General features: G+C 38.7%; 1 protein-coding gene across 9 annotated transcripts in view; it reads right to left on the reverse strand.

Moving 5' to 3' along the window:
* Window positions 1-24,900, reverse strand: part of baiap2b (BAR/IMD domain containing adaptor protein 2b) — a 52,860-nt gene that overhangs the window by 6,930 nt on the left and 21,030 nt on the right. For 3 of the 9 annotated variants that reach the window (XM_057358850.1, XM_057358843.1, XM_057358847.1), the window contains 11 exons: window positions 20,957-20,968; window positions 20,288-20,349; window positions 19,670-19,741; window positions 18,789-18,926; window positions 13,178-13,330; window positions 8,643-8,873; window positions 8,020-8,218; window positions 6,523-6,724; window positions 6,151-6,219; window positions 5,874-6,036; window positions 5,130-5,167 (listed from right to left, as the gene is read on the reverse strand). In XM_057358850.1, coding sequence (XP_057214833.1) covers window positions 5,130-5,167; window positions 5,874-6,036; window positions 6,151-6,219; window positions 6,523-6,724; window positions 8,020-8,218; window positions 8,643-8,873; window positions 13,178-13,330; window positions 18,789-18,926; window positions 19,670-19,741; window positions 20,288-20,349; window positions 20,957-20,968 — 1,339 coding nt within the window. The other 6 variants (XM_057358851.1, XM_057358844.1, XM_057358845.1 and 3 more) reach the window with 5 other exon arrangements.

Below are 24,900 nucleotides of genomic sequence, written 5' to 3' on the forward strand. Positions count from 1 at the left end.
TTGGAGCGAGACCCCATTATTGCTTTTTCTAATAAGTGTACAAATTTGCCACCTCGAAAAATGATCTATTATATTTTTTAAATGAAACATCATTATAACTGATGTTCTTGGATATTGCAATTTTTATCTACAAATATGATGTTTTGAACAATGTTGGTAACCAAGCAACATTGCCCCACATTGACTTCCATTGTATGGACACAAAACCACTGAGACATTTCTCAAAATATCTTATTTTGTGTTCCACAGTGGAAAGAGCTATATACAGATTTTGAACCTATGTGAGGGTGAATAAATGCTCTCAGAATATTTATTTTTGGGTGAACTATCCCTTTAAGTTGAAAAGTTGTAATAAGATGATGAAGTATTAGTGATGTGAGTGAAGTGTTTTACAGTGATAATGACTAAAGAATTCTGACAACCACTAAAACAGCACATTAAGATGGTTAGAAGACAAGTAGGCTACCTGACCATTTCAGATCAATTTAGAGACAAATGATTTAAACTTACATTTTCATACAGTACTGCTCATATTGCTTTACAACGCACATTATGATGAGAGGGGGAAATTACAAATAAAAAAATGAGACTGCTGTCATCTGAAGAAACTTTTATTCATCTTTTCAAGAGTCAAAAGTCACCATACATGGCCATTAAGGAACATTACACTGTTTTGGTGTCCCTCAAAACACATGCATATTGGAGTATATAGTTTTCTGTACGTTGTACTTTCTCCTCTTTACATTCCAGAAGAAAATGACAATAAAAACAGACAGGTGGAGATTTCTACCCAGGGTTCAGTGAGCGTGGCAGCCGTACCGCGGCTTTACTCTAGTGCAGAAAGAAGAAACACTGGCAATGGCTTCCAGTCCTTGACATCTTACTGCTTTTGTCTCTAAATTCGTCAAAACAGAGATGGAGAATGTTGGCAGAGCTACAGCAAGACGTTGGTTTAGTTACACACAAAGACAAACGAAAAGCAAATGAATAAACCTACAGGCAGAGGAGAGACAGACACGATGCACCAGGCAGGTCTGGCTTTAAAAAGAACAATATAGGCTACTGAAGATTGCACTCGAAAATAAACCTTTAAAATAAATGACCACATCTTTTTACCAAGTCTTTTACCATTTTTTTAAACAAAAATGAGGAAAAGTATAAAAACGAGTGTGCATTACAACATTTGTGTAATACTAAAGGTGTATTTTAATTGTGCTTCATTTTCATGATGATACTTATTTTCAGGTAGGCATATAATACAGAGAAAATCAATTATTTTCTGTTAAGTGACTGACTAGAGACAAGCAAAGCGGTATTTATATCACACCAGAGAAACACTATCACCTTATAATTATGAGCATTTTGTGTTTATAAAGAGGCAATTTCAAAGTCTTTAATTAGATCCTTTTCATTACAAGATTTCATCTCTCCCTCCCGGCTAAAAATATCCTACACAAGTGCTGTATGTGTGTGCAGATGAGTGTGTGTTGACAAAGATGTTTATCAAATTTGTTATCCGATGTGATTTCTGCAAGTATTTACATGTTTTTAAAAATAAAAAACTGTATTTACAGAGATTGTGTCGAAAGCAAAAAATGTAGGCTATCAGTAAGAAACCTGCATGATTATAATTCAACAGTTTTGAACAAACGTGTGATACATTAAAAATAACATTTGCTATGTACAAGGCACTGGCTCATGAGTTTAAAGTTTATTTATATAGATATATTGTATTAGCTACGCTACAGTACACCTGGACGGAAATATCAGTGTAATCAGTAAACTTGTAAACATAAGGAAAGTTGCGTCTCAATTCGAAGGCTGTGTCCTCCAGAGGTCGCATTTGTCGAGTGCATACGTCATCAATTGTCTCATTTCAGAAAAAAAATATTTAAAACGCTTATTTCTCTTAAGACGTAATCATTGTAGATCTTACCTTGAAATGTAACGTTCGCTTATCTGAAATAAAACTTGAAATCCTCGATGACGACAAAACGCTCGACAAATGCGACCTCCGGAGGACGCAGCCTTCTTCGAATGGGCTAGTTGCACAAGATGGCACCGGTGAGCTTTTGTGACGCCAGAGTCGGCAGACTAATTTTCGGTCATATAACACTATCGAGTTGTTTTGGCTTAACGAAGTGCAGCAATGTAAAGAGGATCTGTCATATCGCTGATATATTACTTTCTTCTTTTTTATCTAAAAAACACCCATATTGGCCGGCCCAAAATCCTCCTTTTCCCATACAGTGTACGACCGGAAACTAGTCTGCCAACCCTCGTGTCCCAAAAGTAGTGGTGGCGAGATGAAGCATTGAAGCTTCTGGTGGCCAAATAGTGTAAAACAAGCCGATACATTACAGATGTGCCTGATGTGGTCTCTGATACACTTTATTTTGCGCCAGTTAAGGCTTAGAAATAACGGTGAAGAAAAAAATCAATTTCCACATAGACTAATCTATTTATATGAATATAATGTGTATTTTCTGGTGGTATATAACTATTGTATAACATAACTGTGTAATAAACGTATTGGCCTGAAATGAATGGGGCTATCAAATGTGTGCTTGTGTAACTTGGTTTATATAGCTGTCAAAATGTCGCGGCAAGATTCGAACCGCTTACTTGAACCACTCAGGCGGAAGCGAGGCTTCAAACGTCATCTATGATGTCAGTGGTCTAAAGCGATACAAGCCTCGATACGCGCTTCACAAAATGTTTACTTAAGTTTTACCTGTATGTGAACATGTCTTGTATTTCTTTGAAGTTCAATAAAAAACAAAAAAAGATACGCGCTTCACTGAAAGCTTCCGGGATTTCTCGACACGCCCCGAAGCCTCAGCACAGAACGTAACATCACTACCATCTTGGGCAACTAGCGAATTGAGACGCAGCTTGCGATCTCTTTCTAAATTAATATATCTGGTCAATGGCATTACTTAGCAACCATAAACTAGCCTACAGTTGGCAGAATTGATGTATTCATTTGTGAGGTGTGTCACTTTTAGTTAAATCACAGCAGGAAATGGTGATATGGCCTATGTAGATACGAGTTCTCTTTTCTTTCGGGCATGAAACATGCCCCTACATCACTTAGGGAAAATCCTTTTTTATATGCAATCCAAAGGGTTTGCTTTAGTCCAATAAGGCTTTAAGAACACATAACAGTCTTCACTTGAGACACAGTGAAGGTCAAATATTTACTGTACATCTGTATTCCCGTGGCTGACGTTATCCCGGCAAGACTTGACACATTCAAAACGAACTCCTTTATTGAAAGCGCTCCAAAATGATACATAATGAGATCATGGAGCGCACTTTACCTCAATGAAATGAAATAAACATTTAAAGGTGCATATAATGACATCAAAAAAAAGTATAATAACCACCCAAAATATAGAACACATCTTTCTCAAGTCGGTTTTAGCTATTAACATGTTTAAACCCCCGGATAATGTTACTACAACAGATGTCAATATCATCTGGATAGGCAGAAGTGATGCATTTGGATTGTACACAGCTGACATGTTCTGTACATGCATGAAAGACAAGCAGGACAATTCCTCCGAGAGCACATGATAGGAGCGAGGATACTGAGGAAGGTCAACATGGAATATTGAAGTTAGTCTCTTTCATGATCACCCGGCCGCTTCCAGCTGGGATAAAATAAGGTTATGGAGAAGGAGGGAGGGGTTGATAGACTGTATCCTCTTCCTGTGTGGGTGGAGTGAACGGGAGGTGGATTGTTGAGATATAAAGCAAGACAGGGTGGTGTGAGTGTTCGGAAGGGGAAGGTGCTGTCTGTCTGTCTGTGTGTCTGTCTGTCCTCTCACACTGTAGATATCAATTTGCCCTCCGTACTGTGGAACAAAGAGAGGGAGAAGCTGCCAGGACGGGTTTGGACACATACATATCGAAGCACAGGGAGCACAAAGCACTAATGTGAAAGAAACGGTTCGGCCAAAAATGAAAGTCATGTCATTGCAAACCCGGATGACTTCTGTGAAACACAATTTTTGATGCTGGGTGCTTGTTTTCATACAATTTAAAGTATAATTTGGAATTGAAAGATCACAGTTTATTTTTTAAATAACTTCTTTTTGATTTCCAGGCAACAAAAACAGACATATGGGTTCGGAACGTCATGAGGTTTATGAGCGAATTTGTATTTTTGGGTGAACTGTTTCTTTTCTGTTACTGCTAATATTAATTTTCTCTCTGCACCTAAAAATACACGATGGGCTGCATTCTCTGCAAGACAAGTGTGAGGTTAAGCAATGCAATGTTATGGTCATTTTATGAAGAAAGTTGGTAATATTGCATACCAAAAAAAGAGGTTACACTTGTATTGTGAAAATGAAGCCCACTACTTGAAATACATCATGGAAGTAAAATCTAAATGGTGTGTATATACAGTATAGCTTTTTAAATATTGGGATACTAAGGGACAAATTTAGCATTGGGCAGACACTAAAATTGGACACGGTAGACACTTAAAGACTTACACAAACAAATGGACAGCCAAAGCAAGAACGAAATGGAAACGTGTATTTAAAAAACTGTTTATCTGCTACTTTCAACTTTGTGATGCTAGGAAATTTGGAATAAGATGTGATGCTAGGAAATTTTCCCATAGATGACCTAAAGAGATTTGTTCACTTTTTGTTTTATTTATAGTGATCTTACACGTTCTACAATCTGATCGGAGTCAGAAAATGAATTATATTACTAAAGTTCACAAAATGTCTCTCTATGGGAAATGACCAGGACAGTCGATGCTCGACCATTAAATTATTTGCGAGTTTTATGAAACCCATTTAAACAATCTGAGAGGTTTTGTTCAACATGGGTTTAGGTGCCCTGTGTGGTCACCCGCCCACCTTACGTTTGGGCTAGACCTTCAGAAACATCTGCTATGTTCGTCTGAGCCATCTGGAGGTCAAGCAAAGGAGACTTTTGCTTGCCAAAATCGCCATGATTCAGATATTGATGTGGCATTTTAAATGTAAACAAAACCAGAGAGGAATAATTCAAACAAAACAGCACAGAGAAATTATAGACAAATGATTTTTTCTCAATATGTGTCACTGTTCAGGGGGAATAAAATTCATACATAAATAAAGTCTTACCTTGTTTGGAATCGGGATTCATAGTTTTCCAACCCTTGCTGTAAAGAAAGAGAGGAATCTTTTAGTGATCGACTTTTCTTCCTATGGCCAGCAGATGACAGTAGCAGAACACTTACAAATGTGAAAAAGGGGGTCATTGAGTGCACACTAAACATGAGCTATGATAAGCCAATGAAATTTTAAGCTGAGACAAACACAACAGTCTGTGTTGTTTTACACGCATGACATTTTCAATAATTCATTTTTAAAGCACTTGGAAGGGGGTCATGAAGTTTTGATGAGAGTTGCATGTATTATAGGCTTCATTACATAAAGCCAACGTGTTTCAACATGGGTGAGATTCCGATGTAAAGGTTTTGATATCTATACAGTGACACTTATATTTAAACTAAAAAAAATCACAAAATAATACCTTATCTCATTTTAGTTTCGTCTATCGATTCCTCCCCTAATTGGTGTCTCAGAATGGCCTCTTATAAGGAAGTTTAATCAAACAGGAAAGATCTTTTTTAATCTCGGCACTGCCAGCTAAAATAACACGCACACACACACGCTGAAGAACCGATCCTAATTCAGAATGTCCTGAAACGCTTTCTGTAGCTGGAGCTCAGGCTTCTCTAATCGAACTGTCGTCGGGCTATATTTCAGCCTGCCCCCAAATACGAAAGCTGAGTAAAACACTTTGGTAAATCTCGACTAATCTGCATACATTTGGCCGGGTATTTTTTTCTGCGCATATCTTACCTGTGAGAATCCAGGCATTGTCACGCTGTAGGGTCTCTGTCGGCTGTGTTGTGTGCTCTGTGGCTGTGTGAGGAAGCGGGTGGGCATGCCGTAGTCAGGTGTGGGTAAAGCCATCTCTCTCTCCAGGAGATTTCCTGTGCTGCTGCTCCGACTGGGCTGCAAACTACAAACACACGTGTTCTTCTTTGACTACACTTCATAGGCTGTTCCAGCACAAAATGAAATGTCATTTAGGCTTTAAAAGGGCTTTTGTAAACTCATTGATATTCAGACTCACCTGACTTGGAGTTTATTGGTGTCTGGTTCGGCTATCACGCGGGTGTAGGAGAACGGGAACCAGCCTCGCCTGACAGAACACATATTACACAATGAAAACTGTAGCATGAATTCTCTTTTAAAACCATCCATCAAAAATTGTGCATTTCTGCACAAACACCATTTAAATGCTAAGACGGAATACGATTTTTGGAGACTTTACATGTTCAAAAGAAAATGGCTTTGAGTGGCAAAAGTGACCACCACAATGGCAGGTTGTTGCTAGGATGTTGATTTCTAAACTGTTCAGGTGGTGTTTTCGGTGAATGCTTACTGACAAAAGAGCAAAATCATTCAAAAGAGCAATGATTATATTGAAACCTTGAGTACTTACATTCTGTTTTTCTCATTCTCTCCGTAGTGCCAGCCGTCTCGGGCTTCAGGTACCAACAACGTGATGATGTCTCCTTCTGTGAAGCTGAGGAGGGTGCTGTTGTCTCCTGCGGCGTGGGAGAAGAGGGCCTGAACACGCGTCCGGCCGTTTCTCTCTAGACCAGCTGCCATTGAGCTGGATCTGGGCAGGGTCTGGGTCTCTGCTGCGGTGAAGGGTCAAAGGTCTGAGGTTAGTACATTTATATTTACGCATTTGGCAGACGCTTTTATCCAAAGCGACTTGCTTTGCATTGTATGTTTCTGACTATGTGCAATCCCCTGGGATCGAACCCATGACCTTGGCATTGCTAGTGCCATGCTCTAACCACTGAGCCACAGGAAGTACTGTTACTTAGCTTTTTAGAAAATTACGTTGTTAGGTTCATGTTCAGCTCTGCTGGGACCTATTTTGAGCTAAGTGTGTGTTATTATTTATTTTGCTGCCTGTGTTCTAAATCATTCGCTTATGGGGTTTCAGTTTAGTAAGGATGCTGCCTTAGGTCACTAGGTTTTGGAACGGCCTTAAAAGTCTACCAAAAGCTGGCGTACGACACTGAAATCAGCTCGAATTCTCGACTTTCCTTAAAGAGAGAACTATACCCTTCACCTATTTTTCATCCATTTTTAAAGCTGTCCTCTCTATTCCCAGCCGCCCTGCCCTGTTTTCATTTCAGCAGCGTTTGGCCTGTTATTGTCCAGGCAGTGAAGAATACTCACTTCTCTTTGAAGGAGAGAGAGAGGGAGACAGGTGGGCACACAGGTGCACAGACACGACACATTTATGAATACAGACGAGAGCTTCAAATAACCGTTGCATGCGAGGACGAGCCCTTTACAGTCTTGTAGTAGCGTTATGGAGACTTTCGTTTTCAAACACATAACACCTCTGAATCTGACGTTTGATGTCTTAAAGTCTCACTTTTTATGTCACACACCGTTTTTGATACATTTTTAAAATACTTTTCAGAAAGTATTGATGTACAGTAAATACAAGCCTTCAGATGAAATGACACTGGTATTTCTGATGCCCGTCCATTTCTTGGAAAGGTTTTAATTTTATGTATTTGTCAACAACTGTACTTGGTCTTATGGACACTTTATTTTACAATATACATCCCACGAAAATTTGGATACAGCGCTTACTAGCACTGTGAATACAGATTACAAACGTAGACAGCTTTGGTTATGTTTCGTCAATGTACAGTACATTGTATTAAAAAAATTCTATATTTTGTTTTCTGTATTTTTTTATATTTTTACTTCTGTTACTTCTATCTATATGTAAAGCTGCTTCACAACAATACAAAATTGTGAAAAGCACTATAGAAATAAATGTATAGAAATATATAGACTATAGAAATAAATGAACTGAATTCAATGGCATTCATCTTAACAAGATCGAAAAAATATTAGCTTCTAGCATATAGGTTTAGAAGTGAGTTGCTATAACATGTCTTACCCAGCGTGTTCTTGGGCTTTACGGGAGCAACCTTGCGGACAGGCAGGGTGTTGGAGAAGGTCTCAGCGCCGTGTCTGTGGGTCGCCGGTGATGGTTTCTCGTGTGCAGCTCTGGTTTCCATCCAGCGTTGGTAGTCGTCTCCTCCATGTACCCCTGCTGTGCCGTTTTTTATGGGGACAATTTCTGCTCCCATCATCCTCTGGAAGAATCGTTTTTATGTTTTTAAAAACTCCTAGTTGTAACTCATTGAGAGATGAATTTGAAATAAATCGTAGAAATAAACTAAAGGGAATTGTAAGTGTGAATGCCTGCAGGTTTCCGAATATTTCACAATGTGGTCATTAGCAAACTCGATTTAATGACTATATCCATTTATACTAAGCTTGCCCCCCCCACAAACACGCACACGCACGCACACACACACACACACAAACAGCCTCAGGACTTAATTACACACATCATTAATGTTACTATTTACAAATCTTCTAGCTGAAACTATTACATTTCAAGCTCACTATTGCTCTACAATTTGTTACATTCTGCAACTTCTTTTCGAGTCAAACTGGACACTTATTGGAAGCTTCGCCGACAGGCAGATTCTTATAAAAAGAGGTGCAACTCACCGTATGTTGGTTCCCCATGAGAGCCGCGAGTTCAGGTGGCACGGGAAGTGGCTTGGCCCCGGGGATGGGGTCTGAGATTGTCAAGGCAGATCTGGAGGTGTGGTGAGAGCTGGCTCCCATTGCTCCAGATCCCATCCGTTGGGCCAGCAGCATCGCCCGCTCCGGGAGTTTATTTGGGTCAGCGCACGCTTGTTGCCACAAAGGTATTTTTTGTGTTAGCAGATCTCTGCCCTAAAAACAAACAAACAGACTAGTTTTAGTGCCCACTACGGATGACCCGAACATTACGCGCCTGGAACAGAAACTCCATGTAGGCAATTGGGGATAACAGCATAAATAGAGTCTGAGATATGTACTCTATCTGTTTGAAAAACTGGGGTTTCAGGGTTTAAGCTTTTCAATGATGGACTGACAGACAGAGGAAAAGCAATAAAGTGTTATACAGTAAAATGATGCCCTCTCACCATCTGTCCCCTGAAGCTCTAAAACGTCCCCTTCCATCATGACAACCTCCATTCCCTGTAGCCTGAAGCTTGAAATAGCCTCATTACTTTGCCCTGTGCACAGACAGTGAGCTCGGCTAAACTCTACAACCAGCAGCTGTAATAGAGAGATGAGGAACGCCTAGAGACCACCCAATCTAGAGCACATGATCCTCTGTTTTAGCCGTTTACGGATGTTTACAGCCGATCCTCCCTATACGAAGACTACGCAGGTTGCGTAGGGCCTCTGCACCACCAGGGGGCCCCCTTGAGCACCGAATCCAAAACACGATACGCTATTTTTATGACTTTTTATGACTTGCGGGTTCACCTTTACAGGAATCATTTGTAAATTTCATTTTTAATACTTCATTTATTTAATTACTTTGACATACTCGGTCTCGGACATCGTGTAGTGCGCAGCAGGCGATGACATGCACGTGATGTGATGATGCACGTTTACATATATCTGACCGTGGCTATAAAACGGAGCTATAGCGGAAAAAACGCCAAAAACGCGAAGCAAAAGAACAAGAAGGCATGTGTTGTACTATTTTCAAAGTCTTATTTAGTTTGCCAAATTATACAAGTACAGATTTACAAATGCAGTATTTGTCCACTGGCATAAACTTGGTTTGACGTACGTTCGATAGTCTGAATTTAGGGACCGTCTCCAAAGTTACATAGGCTACACATTAATATACACGTTTCTAACTTCAATAGCATTTAAAGGAACATGTACAGTGTTCATGTGGGTGTCACCACTGCAATCCACTGTATTTCGTTTGCCCATGAGAATATGTCATTTTTGTGTCATCACTTTTAGAGAATTATTGATGTGTTTTCGTATGCTTAGCTTTCTTGAGTAAACTATATTTATCATGTTTTATTTTTGCTAATCACTCATTTGGTTAGTTTCAGTTTTTTTTGGATAGCTAGATGGTTCCAGAGCCACGCGTTACTTTGGGTAAAGAATTATTTACATGTGAATCAAAATGTGAATTTAATTTTAAAACTTAATTGTTCTAACTGTCAGTTGAATGTTTTTTGTCTTTCAGTTTTCATTAATTTAAGTGTGTTAATTGATTTATTATTTTTATTTCTTATAGTTTACAGTTATGTTGTTCTAAATTTAACTACGACAAGGGCCCACACAAAGGTTTGCTTAGGGCCCCCAGACATCTATCGGCACAAATATATAGTTCAGCAATATTTCATTTCCAATTCTGCTCAGTTGCTTCCAATAGATTCACAGTTTTCCTCACTGTAAAAAAATCCAGTAAAAAAATGTTTGTGGCAGCTGGGGTGCCAGAAATATTCTGTAAAATAATGTCCCCCCTGTAAGTTTACACTTTCCCCTGTTTTTCTTGTAAATTTGTGGTCTTTTTCTTTAACTTGACAGTTTTTGACCATATTTCAAAAATATAACGTGAATGTGAAAAATTCACATATTTGTGAATGTGAAAAATATGTGACCATATTTTCAAAAATATGTTTTGGACTTTATACATGAAAAATCTGTAAAAGTAAATAACAGTAAAATTCTGTACCATTACAGGTTTTTTACAGTGCTGCCCGACAGAGAGCTGTGTCTTTATCTTTTTGTACTCCACAAAACTGCAAAAGAGCTTGGAATGACATTCGGGTGACTAAATAATGACATTTTATTTGGGGGGTGTACTATTCTTTTAAACTATTCTAGTTTGTTCCAGACGTAATATCCTTGGAATCCAGCTTTTGTGGACACTGAACAGTCTCAACATCTTTGCTTTAATATCTGTTTTCCACCTTTTCCCCTTATTTAGTTATAATACCGCCACAGTCTCTGTTTGTACCAGTCAGCACAGGTCAGTACGGACCCCCATTGTCGTCTTCTAAGTCACGACCACACACCACCCAGCGAAAGCAATTATCACCCGGCTGCCTGTCCGAACACCTGCCGACTCCATCACGAACTCATTGGGTTCACAGAGGCAAAAACACTACCGCTGTTTTGATTGCGTTCTGAAAAATTTTAGAGATACAGAATGCCATAACAGTGTGTATGTGTACAAAACATCACAATATCAAATTTTCACTACATGGGTATCGTAGCCAACAGAATTCACTGTAACAGTGATATATGAAAATCTATTGAAATGTTTTTTAAAGGTCCAGAGTGTGAAATTTAGTGGCATCTAGCGGTGAGGTTACAAACTGCAACCAACGGCTCACTCCACTGCTGCTGTAGATAGAAATGGCTCATTCTAAGGTAATAAAAACTCTTCATACTTCATACACCTCTGAAGACATAGTTATGCATATTATATTGCATTTCTGTCAATAGATCCTACTAAATATCACGCATTGCGCCTTTAAATGAAATTATGCCAGTAACACAAAAGCAGGCCAAAAATGTATTTTTTATTCCTGGAAAACATTCTATCAATTTTTTTGCATTCTACGAACTCCAATGCTTTTGAGTGACATGAGAGCAAAGCATTACATTTTTCATTTTTGTGTGAACTATGCTTTAAGAAATGTTACTACAATGATTGATCACCATGTTCTGTAGGGCTATTACCCAGAACACCAGGCCTACTGGTTTAATCTCCATATAGAGTGAGACATGAGCCATCACCATTGTGCCCTTGAGCATGATGCTTAACACCTGGCTTTCGCAGGGGAATAGCTCCTGTAATAAGGGTACTGTCATTTAGGATAAAAGCATCTAAATGACTACTTACTGTCTTTTCACATAAATGCAATCTATACGCTGTACCAAAGAATTCCCATTATATCAGCAAACCCATAAAACGCCCCTTATACATTTACCGTATAAGGTTAACTTTGAGGTCTTTTTCCCAATCCTACATTCTCACATTTCTATTTTAATGTGTTAGAGAATGTCTTTATATTCTCTTTGTTCCTTCCAATCTCACTTGTAAGTGAGCAAGTATCAACTGTTGCTTTGCGTGACTTGCATGGGAGGTTGTGTGAACATCCCGCCACGACAAACTCTGGCAGATGGTCTGTTTATTTCACATGATTTTGTTCTCATAAGGCAAGTGGCGTGATCACATGATAAGAGCCTAACGTAGGTGAAAATTTCGTTATCTAATGCAATTTTACACGGTGAAGAAATTCCTCCTTTGACATCCAAAAGTGTTTCCACTCGTGCGCAGAGAAATTTCTTCAAGGCATCCACGCAAACAGCGATTATGGTCTGAACAGTCTGTTCTTGTAAAAGTGGGCCACTCTCTGCCTGCCTGGCCCTCCCTTCTCTTGCCAATGCTCCGTCTATCACCGGCTCTGAAGCGTGGGCGTAACAGTAGAGGGCAGAAACTCGCCTACTTGGCAATGACTGGTGTTCTTTGACGTGCTGGTGAATCCACCAGACATCACTGGTGAATCTACCAGACATCACTGGTGAATCTCTGCTCTATTTCCTCATTCCAGGAGAAATAAATATTCTTTACTGTATAATATTTGTGCAGCACAAACCTCAAACTTGATGTGCAATCAAATGTTTCATTATAAATCATGATACAGAACAATAGCTGTTTTCACCCAATAAAAGAGCATTTCCAGATGCGGCACATTCAATAGCAAGCGTGATGAATGATCAATGTGAAGGCGGTAAAATGACATGAACGAATGAATAAATGGAATTTGGGGCAGAAACAACTGAGCACAAAATCTGGATTTGTCCAGGTGTGTCATTTGTTTGGCAGTCATATGAATATTGTGTATTATTGGAATGCACTGTATATGATCTGTTTTCATGTTTAGACTACATGACTATAAAGACAACATGAAAGCCAAATTCTTTGATAAAAGGTCAATAACGTTTGCAAATTCTGACGTAACCAATGATGTGCTGAATGATTCTATCAATTCCAAATGATCCAATCAAAACTTAACGGATATGAACATTTCAGCAAGACTTGTCACATTTTAGACATTAGATTTCATGTTGTCCACATTTAAATGTATACCTTAAATGTTTAACTTGACATTTCAGTGTTTCTGCAACCCAAATGTTTTTCTACACTCTATGACGTGGACTCTTACCTTGGTGTGGTAAGAGCTGTTACTTTTGGCCACGGCGCACTGACGGGCAACGAGGAAGCAATACCTCCTCCTTTCCTCAGACATGGCAGTCTTGTAGTTCTCGGCGATGTAGTTATCCAGCTCATTTTGTTTGCTGCTGATGGTCTCGACGTACTGGGGACAGGAAGGTGGCGTGAAGCAGACACAGAAAATGGCAAACCATGCACCAGTCAGGAGGCCATGCTTAAAGAAACCGCACTTTTGGATGGCAAACACATAAGCTTGCTGTCGAATTGTATGATGGCAAATGAAGCTAAATGATTCATGCAGTGGTCCACGCAAAGCTCAGAAACTCAACAAGCCTGTTTGGTTTGATTTGAAAACCCAAGTCTCAAACAAGAGATTCATTCAAATAAAAGCACAAAAGTCGGATAGAAATAGCATTGAAAGATGCTTTTCTACTTTGAAAAGGTAAACTATTTGATGTTTTTTACATTGCCAAGGCTGCTGCCTCAATAGAGACCAAACTCCTGCCAAAACATCTTTAAACATGAACATTTACCTTGCCAGGACGAGGTGTGATCCAACAAAACACAGACACAATGTTTACGCAACCTGTGCTGATATCACAGTGCGTTCTATTGGTACCTTCCAACCAAGTGCAAATGAACAAGACCGTGATCACTGTTTGCGAGTCTATTTTTAGCCTAAGGTTAGAAAAGGTCATCTTATTATGTAAAAGGTGTCATGGGCTCATAGTGATGTATGAATATACATATCTGAAAAAATGCAGGGTTGTTTCAACCCAAGGTTGGATAAAATATGGTCAAACCCAAACGGTTCAAATTGAAGCAAACCTAGGATTGTGGGTTGAAATCAACCCAGCATTTTTTGGAGACATCTAAGTGTGAATATGTAGTTATGTATCTGTGTGTACACTGCAGGTTTTTTGGGCTAATGGATGAAAGAATGTCTCCTTTTCTCTGGATAATGACAGCCGTATGTGCTTTGTATTTAATGACCTGTGGTCAAGACCACTTTTCTGCTCACATTAAATATTCCTTCAGCGTGTGAGTCATTGAGGACAGTTACATGTACAGTCATGAATTAAGATAAAAACGTCCAATGAGTGCACTTACACAACTGCAAACCTAGAAACGGTGCTGAATATAAAAACAAAAATGGTCTAAGATGGTTTAATACGGTCTTCAGTTGGTTCAGCTGGTTGGTCTAAGCTTAAACCAGGGGACAGATGCAGCTGAATGAATGTCAACTATTTGTTTTCAACTATTTATTTCAAACATCATGTATGAAAGTCAATATCACTTCTGTCAGATAATGGTGTACTGTATTTAACATCACAGAGGCATGTTTGCGCCAGACATGAGAAATCACCTAGCAAAAAATCTATATTTATGATCGGTGTATCAGGTAATGATAGGCTGTTTATGATGCTAAGTACCACATTTGTGTCAAAGTGGTTGAAATGACCATACACACGCAAACAACACTTAAACACCATCTTTCAAAAACTGTCAACTACTGATTTACACAGCTGGTAAACATCTACAATTGCCACTGCACTGCATGTCTTTGTATGCTGGGTACAGTTTGTATGTAGCTGTATGACTCATAGATCAGGTATAGGGTGAATGGGATTAGATCATTCAGATCAATTCTTCTGCACAATGTCCCTTCGCTAAAAGTACACGAGGGAAATACCAACACACACACACACGCACGCATGCACACACACAAAGATGATGCAACATGAGTCCCTACCCTACTACACACACAAAATTATAAATGTCCAAATCAATCTGCTTGCCCCGTGTGTGCCCTCATTTGAGCATGTGTTGAATTATGAATGCAGGATAAGATTGCAGTCCAGCATCATTTCTGTGCATTACAACTCCTCTAGGAAAGAAGGGAAATCGACTGCATTACATTTGTCACTGGATTAATACTGGCATCCATCCTGCAGGGAGCTGGAACAGACTTGTATTTCTTAGTAATCATAGAGATGTATTGGAACATTGTATTATGTTTTATCCTTTTTTCTGTATCTGTTTTTATGCTTAAATGTCTTCTTTACAGCTGTTTTGTAACATTGTGAAAAGCGCTGCAGAATTCATTTGATATATTTCTTGCTTTATATATATATATGAGGTCACAAACAGCATTCTGCTCATGTAGTCTCTGAAAAAAAGCCCCCCTCAGCATGACGCACGGGTGGGACCATGGGACCCACATGTAAAATTCATCCACGGCTCGTACTGAGCTGCTAACTGGCATGAACATACATGTACACACACAGAGACACGCAGACACACCCAGTGGCGCCCCCAGGATTTTTTTATGGGGTGGCACAAAGGGGCCAGTACAAATCTTAGGGTGGCACATTTCAAAAAATGTATTATGCCTGAATCTAATGGTTAAGAGTTTTGACATTGCCATTAATACTACTGGGAACATATAACGTTTTTACTAGTATTATGATTAATAAATATTACTACTATTATTCTAAAATAAAATTATTTAAAAATCTCATTCTGGTTGGGGGGCCAGTGACTTTTTGGGGGGGGGCCGCCGGCAAAAACAAAGGTTGACGAAACCTAGGACTGAAAAATAGCTTTCGTTGAAGAGGGGCATGTGAACAAAGGACAGGACATATAACAGTATATGAGAGCCTGTGAAGGGTTTAAGATACACGCACGCACACATACACACAAAATGTCACTATGGGATTTCTCTAGGGTAAACCTTAGCTTTCACACCTGGTAAACTGCAAAAAATCCTGGGGGAGCGTCTGGGGGCCTGAGATGAAACTGCTTACAGCTCAGAATATCGATTTCTGAAAACCTCTCCAAATCCCTGAGCCACAGAGAGCTGTATGTCACAAGCAACACTTATAATGAGACTGTGATTTCCTTTTGTTTTTAAAAATGTACTTCGGTTTTAAACAATTGCCCTAGTTCATAAATCAAGCAGCTCAACAATAAGGATTTCTTTCGGTGACCCAATAAGAAGAGTAAGTTGAATTTTCACTAGCCAACATTTCCACTGGCTCCACCACAAACAAAAACAATACTGTACATTCTTATATTAGCAACATAAAAACTACAAACTATAATAATGTGACTCATTTTTGTTATAAGTAATGACAGATGGGGCAAAACATGACTTTGTTTCCAACCTTCCAAGACAATGACAGTCATTCTTTTAACTTTGTCAAGCCTTATTTTTGTTAGCTAGCTAGATAATCTTACAATTTGGATATATTAAAATGTGCACAAAACAACAAAAGTTCAATAAACAAAACTAAATGTTTAAGTTAGCTTGTCTCAGTTTTGTAATGCAGCCCCAAAAGTGCATGAAAAAACATTTAAAAAGAGCCTTTAAAGGTTGAGTGTATGAAATTTAGCGACATCTAGCAGTCGGGTTTGTGAATTGCAACCAACAGCGTCCTTTCACTTCCCCTCCCTTTTGAAGCACTACGGTAGCTGACACAGGACTAAGATTTCAACAAGACATAGTCATACAGCTGTATCTGTCTTTTATAAATGTCATCAAACTAAAGACTTCGAAGATACGAAAAGTATTCAGTACTACTCTACTCAAGATTAATATGAGACTGGCAGTAACTGTGTGCGTTATGTCCGCTTTAAAGTCTGAATTAAAAGTAGAAAGAATAAAAGAGAATGAACAGAATATCAAATTACCTATCATGTTTGGTTCACTGTGATACTCGGAACCGGAAATTCGCATCATTCTGTTATTGTGTTCCATCTACTTTAACAAGCCACTTAACTTCTCTTCTTCTGGAGTACACCTGTGGAGTGCGTCCATGAAGCAAACAGAGCCCACAACAATTTACGCAACAGTGTGTTCCCACGCCATTACGAGGAGCGCACCTACTGCTCATATTGTGAACTGACCTTATGTCAGCCTGAAGCAAAATACTCCCACTTCCCTCCGACCTCACACCTGGTGACGACGGTAGTGAGAGGCGTACTTTCAAAACAAACGGCCTCCGACAATTCAACCCCCGTGAAACAAGGTCTCGGTGAACGAAACCGCAAGGACACTGAGAATAATGAAGCCCATACAAAACATGCACAATATTGTGGAAAAGGACTTCAGCCAGACTAAACCCGGAAGAGTGCTACGCCAAAACACAAATACACCTTTATTTGAAATACAGACCTTGAAAAAAAGTGCACAGGTCCATAATGTGAGAAATGCGTTGCTTGCCCGTGTGAAACTCGCCATTACCTTTGCTATGCTGCTGTTAAGATATTCTGGCAGCACTATCGCAGAGCTGAATAAAAAATGTACACATTGTAGGGGTGATAACTTGGAAAAAAAAACAATATATATATATATATTGAAAAAATTACCAATATTTTTTAATTAATTTTGAGAACAATCTCAAAATTATTTTTTGTTTATTTAATTTACTATTTATTAGTATGTGTTTAGATGAAATGATCCTTTTTGTTTCATTCTATGAACTACTAACAATATTTCTCCCAAATTTCAAATAAAAATATTTGTAACGAGGAAGGCGGGACGAGAGCCGTGAGGGGACGGTGCGAGGCCGGTGACGCGAGTGATAATGAGTGTCAGCACCCAGGTCTCGCAGAAGACCGGTGCATAACAGAATAACAGAAAAGATGCTCTGTATTTTTTAAGACCTCAAATACTGCAAATATATATTCACTTTTAAACAATACAATAGTAATATTTGTACGTGTATTTAGGAAAAGTAAAAAAAACGTTTTATTTAATTTGATCACAGTTTTCATGCGTCTTGTCATGCTGTCAGTCTTTCACATTGCTGTTGGATGACTTTGTCACTCCTGAGGTTTGATTTTGTTGACAATCAACAGACACTGGACTGGAATGGAAACAATACAACGTCACGCTGAACAACAAGATGTCAGGCTGATCAGAACAAAACACAAGGGATATAAAGAGTCCAGGGAATGATGATCAGGTGTGGGTGCAATCAAAGATGGTGACGAACTGGTGCAAAGGATTATGGGGGGTGTAGTCCATGACCGTTAAAGGTTCAGTGAATATGAGTCCATGGGGTGAAAACACGGGGAAAGCTGGCAGGGGAACACAAGGGGGCTTGACTTGGCATGCGCCACTAATAAAACTATGACAGACTGATGAATGACATCATCAACGTAGCCTGCAAGTGTGAGATCACACATTTTGGTACATTTTAACATGTTCCATCTTGTTTCATTTTATCATATTCTCTCAAGTGTGTTTGAAGGTGTATATTTAAGTTGTGAAGAGAACGAGTGGGATTTATAGAAATTATTTATGGAAACAGATGGATTTATACAATTCCCATGACATTACAACGCAGCGGGAAGTCTCATTTAGAGTCACGCTTTTATATACTGCAACACATATCACAAACAAATCAAATGCCTGCAACTACTGCCGTTTCTAGAACAGTTCGCTCCAAAAATGAAAATTCTGGAACGATGTGAGGGTGAGTAAATGATGACAGGATTTTCCAATTTGGGTGAACTAACCCAAGTGTTCTGAATTTTTTCAAGTAGCACAAATAAACCTCTATTCCATTGAAATCTGAAGAGCAGCGCTAACTCACCTGCATCTCCTTGTCTACGTATTTGGAGGGGTTCTTGCTGCCCTGACTCTTCCTGCGCAGTTTCTTCAGCTCGGCCTGGCACTTCTCCAGACTCTCTCCTTTACTCTTGTGTTCCATCTGATATTTCTTCAGAGCGGCCTGTCGGACACAATAACACAGCTCTCATCGCAAACAAAAACTAACTAGAACAACCAAAATGAGGGACTTTATTGGTTGTATATTTTTGGCATGCATCTATTCCACAAAGACCTGGGGTAGATACTGTAAAGGCCAACCATAGTGAAATGAGCTGAGCCTCTCTTATACTATCCTTGACGACTCATTCTCAGCACATCCTGAGCTAAAAAAGCTCCCAGAAGGAATGTTTAGCGCACCTATTGAGAGTCAACTGTTTAAATAACCGAGAGGTCGTCGTGTGTTCTGTGCTAATGGGAGTCAGCCCAATCAGTTCCTTCATTGTCCTCAAACCAAGTGTCTTCCCAGAATTCTTTGCTTCACAGATTCTTTGTGTTTCAGATGCTCACCGCTGCCAAAACCTTCTGCTACGTTTGACTGATCCTAACACCGTTTATTTTTCCATTTTTTCTATCTGAGAACCACGGGCACGTAGTTAATTGTTTCTGTCAACGCTGGTAATGAGTCACAGGATAAATGCGGGTTTGATTTCTGGCCAAGTCGCGGAGCCGTTCGTGAACCTGCAAAGCTTGAGAGTCAATCTAATGTATTTGCAAACAAGCCTGTTAGAATCCCTACTAAGATGCCTTCTCAGATTGACTGTTGATCTTGTCAACTGTAAACAGATGTCATAACATTTAGCTTCTGAATATTTTCTTTCTCAAGCAAGCTATGTTGAACCTTTGTGTATTTGTGTTTACACTTACATTCAGGTAGCGCACATCCAATTCCACTTTTTTCTCCAGTTCTGTGAGTAATTCATTGTGGAATGATTTCAGCTGTACAAAAAGAATTTATTTTAATATAAAAAAACAATTATCATCATTTACCCAATAACAGATACTTATGATAAGAGACTCAAAAATCATTGCCGTCCTTCTGAAACCTTGGATGTCCGAATTCGCTTTTTCAGGAAATGGAAATAACACTGTACTTTTTAAATGAATAAATACAGTGTTGTCAAAGTTGACAAGATCTTTTTAACACTTTTGTTGGTTAGATATTTGCAAAACCAAATGATATATGATTATATAATGATTATAATAATAATGATTTATGGCAAAAATAAAAGTCACAAAATATGGAGATACAAGGTTTCAGAAGGACAGCAGCGATATGGCTTGTTTTAGCATCTATAGCCATGAGTACAGGAAGGTCTATGCTGTGACTGTTTACACATGTGACCGTAGATATACATGGAAGCGTCTGACATTTTCAAATGTCGCACCCTTCCATATCCTCTGATGCGACATGAGTAGGAAAATGAGTTTGTAAGAAAACGTAATGAGAAAACAAAAGTTCAATACAATCAGCGTATTACTCACCATATCCTCGAGCTGCATTTGGATCTGTCTGTGAACCTCGGCCATCTGAAAAAGCACATCCCCTTGAGAAAGAGAGAGAGACATACAAAGATACAGGTAGAGCGAGAGAGGGAGAGAGAGAAAGGTAGAGATTATATTCTCATTACAATGTTTGCACCTGTTATCAAAACACCATGCAGCGACACAAAGGTGCAAGTGAGAGAAACAGAGGAGGTAGAGAGAGTGAAAATAAAACAATAGATGAACAAGACGGTCCAACAGTCGGGTGCAAGAAAATGTCAGACAAATATGGAAAAATGAATTGTACAGTATGGCTTAATGTAAGAGACGAACAAAAGAAAAATCAGTAGAAATATCAGCAAAATGGTTGGTTATTCCATCACAGGAAAAAAATAATATTAATGATTACACTGACAAGAAAAGCATAGTGCAAGTGCATGTTCGATACATAAATAAAGAAACATGAGCAGAATTATGAAAAAGATTACACAAAAATGTTAGCACATAATTTCTCATGTCAGATGAATACTCTGTGAAAGAAAAATCAAATCAAAAGAAAGAAAGAAAGAAAGAAAGAAAGAAAGAAAGAAAGAAAGAAAGAAAGAAAGAAAGAGAACAAGTGAATCATGCAGCCATGTTAAGGCATGTGTGCTGTGTTTTGGTACCTACATGCTGCCTCTTCTGAGTAGGCAATGCATTGTAAAGAAAAGGAACAAAAGACCTAGTTTGAGCAGGAATAAAGTACAAAAGACCTTAAGACAGTGTCAAGAGAGAAAGAGTTACAGCCAACCAGAGGGAAAGTATTAGACATCTTTGCATACTGTACAACAGAGAACAGAGGGGTTTTCTCGTAATGTTTTCTCAACAACAAAAAAATGATTTTGTTTGGTATTTTGTATGTGTTTAAAACAGCCACAGTGGGTTTAGGTGCAAATATCTGGCTGGCTCGGCTGAAATATATCGCTTTTTTTCTGGTGCAAGGGTCGGCAAAGCACACATTTCTTATTGCAATGTGTTTAAAGGTTAAAAGCTCAGCCTTGTAATAATGTCGTTTTTTCTTGTAGAGTGATCAAAGCAGCCCAAAAAACAAACATTTCATTACATTACAAGTCAAGACACACTCTTCTGAAGTCCCACAGGGACGGATATAACATGCTGAGATATCTTCCGTCCATCCATCAAATTCTTGTCTGACTTTGCATAAACCAGGTTTTAACTGGCTTAATAAAATAATGAAATAACAAAAACGCACACACAGCATGTGACGCAGAGGGCAGCATTAGCCACAAACACACTGGGAACTTTAAGACAAGGTCCTTACAGACAGAACTCTTCTGTAGTCAAGAAACTACAGTTTGACAGTCACACACATGAACTCGCATGACATCCAATGGGCATGATGTCTCTCTACCTCCTGAGCGTGTAAAAATGTAAATATTTGTGCTAGTTTCTATACACTGGCTATTATATAATACGTCTATTATGCTAATAATTATATTAACGGCGTTGGTAAATCAAGCATCAATCTTATTAGTGGCTCATACAGAGTTTTAAACTTAAACTGTAACTCGTCCGCTTTATCTAATACCTTTAACACAAAGCTTTTCATGTGGTGTAAAATATGCACGTCCCTCATAAATTTGAGCTGCTGAGCTACACAACATGTTTCGCAAAGAGTGACCCTGCCTGTCTCTGAATCCATCATGCCTGACCCGGGAAAACTGCGCCAGCCTGCAGTACATATCCAATCAAGCCGCCCTCTTAAGCTCTTACAAACAGTGGAACGATTCGTTTTATGAAACGTTTTCAGATCAAGGTCAACAGAAGCCATCCAATAAGCAATGTACATCAAAGGAGGGACATTAATAAGAGGGTGGATCCACACAGGAGTTACACATATGCGAAACAAGGACAAACTCAATGTACCCAAATCCACTGAGTAACTATTGTACCAGGACGGGAGAAGAGACATGCTAAAACATCCAACTTCTAGTTGTCTTTGCCCAATCCCATCGTTTCCCAATGAAAAGTTCAGTGTATGAAATTTAGCGGCATCTAGTGGTGAGGTTGCGAACTGCAACCAATGGCTCACTCCACTCCTCCCCCTTCCTTTTGTAGCACTACGGTGGCTGACACAGCACTAAGATCTCGCCACATTTTCATTTCTTTACCGAAGGAGATAGTGTATTTACGAAACGCGCTCTGTAGAGCAGTTTGTCCATTTAGGGCTACTGTAGAAACAACATGGTGAATTCCATGTAAGGGAACCCGTGGTGTGTGTAGATAGAAATAGCTCATTCTAAGGTCATAAAAACATTATCCTTCATTATGTAAGGCCTTTATACACCTCTCAAGACATAGTTAGGTTTATTACATTGCATTTCTGTCAATAGATATTCCAAATGAATCGATGGCATATCCCAAATAATTAACATTTCAGATTAACAGGCAGAACACCTCAGAAAAAGACTTCATTCAATCTCATTACTGTCTACAAGAAACAAGTCAGATATTGACATGTGTCTTTCAACAAGTCCATCTAACAGGTTCACATAAAAGCTAAGCATTACTGACAAAAATTACTTGTAGAATTTACTTCTAACCTGACCTTGGAACCCAGATCTTGTCTCTAGGTCAACATACTCTCATTTCCTGTCCAAGTCAGCACAATGGTCTAATACCAACCCCTTCACCCTTCATCTCCGCCTGCTGTAATTCAGCCATGCTCGGCAGGGCTCTAATCCGCTTACCGGTAATCAGCGGGGATCACAACATCTGCAGCTTTGAAAGATTTAAGCGTATTGTTGTTGCACTCCTAAAGATCCAAATCAATTAAAGTATAGTCTGCAAAAACTCTGTAGCCCACAGCACTCTAAATATGAGGAATGTAGATTTAGATCCTGTTTAGAATAAAAGATGATCCGTTAACCCAAGACTGACTGCATTCAAAGCTAAACACCGCATAGATGCACAACTTAGCCAGGAATGGTTTTATTCAGTGGTGCACAGAAACGTTTTGGCTTGACTTTCATCCATCACTACTAAATATAACTTTAACTTTTTTTAAGAATAAAGAAAGCATAAATCAGAGTTTCTATGTTAGTTTATGATGGTTAATGTCGGTCTGGTTCACGAACAATAATGTTCTACATAATATATTTCACTCTTCTGTGACCTTGGTATAGAGGTAGTAAACATCAATATTGTTGGGAATTAAACTGCGCACAGACGGCTGTGATAAATTTCAGCACTTCTGGACTGAACTCTTCTCCACTGAACGCTTCTAAACAAAAGCACATTCTGACAGACGCTTGCTTTGACACTTCATCCATATACTTGACATAAACCAATTTCTTCGCACTCGACAGATAAGACATACAGTATGTGCACTAAATCTATAGAAAAAAAAACAAAATCAGCTGTAAGAAATCATACATCCTTCAGAATGCTCATGTTTGAAACTGTTAACTCGTTGACCCAAAACGAAATGTAGTGATGCCTCGTTGAACTCAAACCCCAGAGGCTTGAATACTTCTTTTGTAGTCATTATGTGACAGAAGTCTGTGTAGATGGCTATTAGAGAGCCGCTGATGGTCATAATGGAGACACATTACTGCAGTAGAAATAATATCTGGCAGGGGGGTTCGATCTGTTGGGTAGCCAGATCCATAAGACTGTCAGATAAAAGAAACATGATTGTTATTATTAATATCTATCCATAATATTGGATCTTAAAGGTGGTAAAATTGTGTCCTACTACAGTGATGCCTTTTAATTATGGATTGTGGAATTGACTTCTCTGCAAAAAAAATAATTAACAAATACTAGTGAAGGCTCATGAATACCAAAGTTATCAAAACACACCAGTGCATTAATATTCATGAGCTATGCATTTTCTACAACACAACTCATTAATTCCACAACAATAATCCAAAGCTGCTTCTTTGTGTTGTGATGTAGGCACCGTGGTGGATCTATTTCCAGGCATCTCTTCACTTCAGTGAGCTTATGTTGATAACGGCACCAATAGCAGCAATTATAAGTTCTGTGACTCATTCCTCAGAGGTGTTTGAGATATTTGCCTTTTGTTTTGTTTGTGTTTGTGTTTGGCAGAATCCCAAAGGTGAGACGATGAGGAAATACTGAAATCATGTACATAACACTACGTATCCCACTTGCTCTGAGTGAAAATGAAACTGTGTTGACCTGCAGCTGTACGTCTAACATCAGGATAGAGTCAGTCACATAATTTAAACCTGCAAAAGCTGCAGTAGAGGGTTTGAGAACTGAGAGAGAGCTAGTGAAAGAAATGAAGAGAGAAAGAAAGAGAACTTTCTTTGTATTTCCATACTGTTCACCCTACTCTAATGTCTTATTATTATTATTATTATTATTATTGTAAGTAAAAAAACGCCAAGATACTATTAATAATTCTAAATAATAATAATAATTATTATTATATTATTATTGTTTGTTTGTTTGTTTATAATATTGATTTATAATAATCATTGTCATTATTATTATTCATAATAATTACAATTGATTTATTTATTATTTATTTATAATTATATATAATTTATAGATATATAGATAATAATAGTAATAAATTATTA

Source organism: Triplophysa rosa, linkage group LG18 (genome assembly GCF_024868665.1).
Source record: "Triplophysa rosa linkage group LG18, Trosa_1v2, whole genome shotgun sequence".
Classification (NCBI taxonomy): Eukaryota; Metazoa; Chordata; class Actinopteri; order Cypriniformes; family Nemacheilidae; genus Triplophysa; species Triplophysa rosa.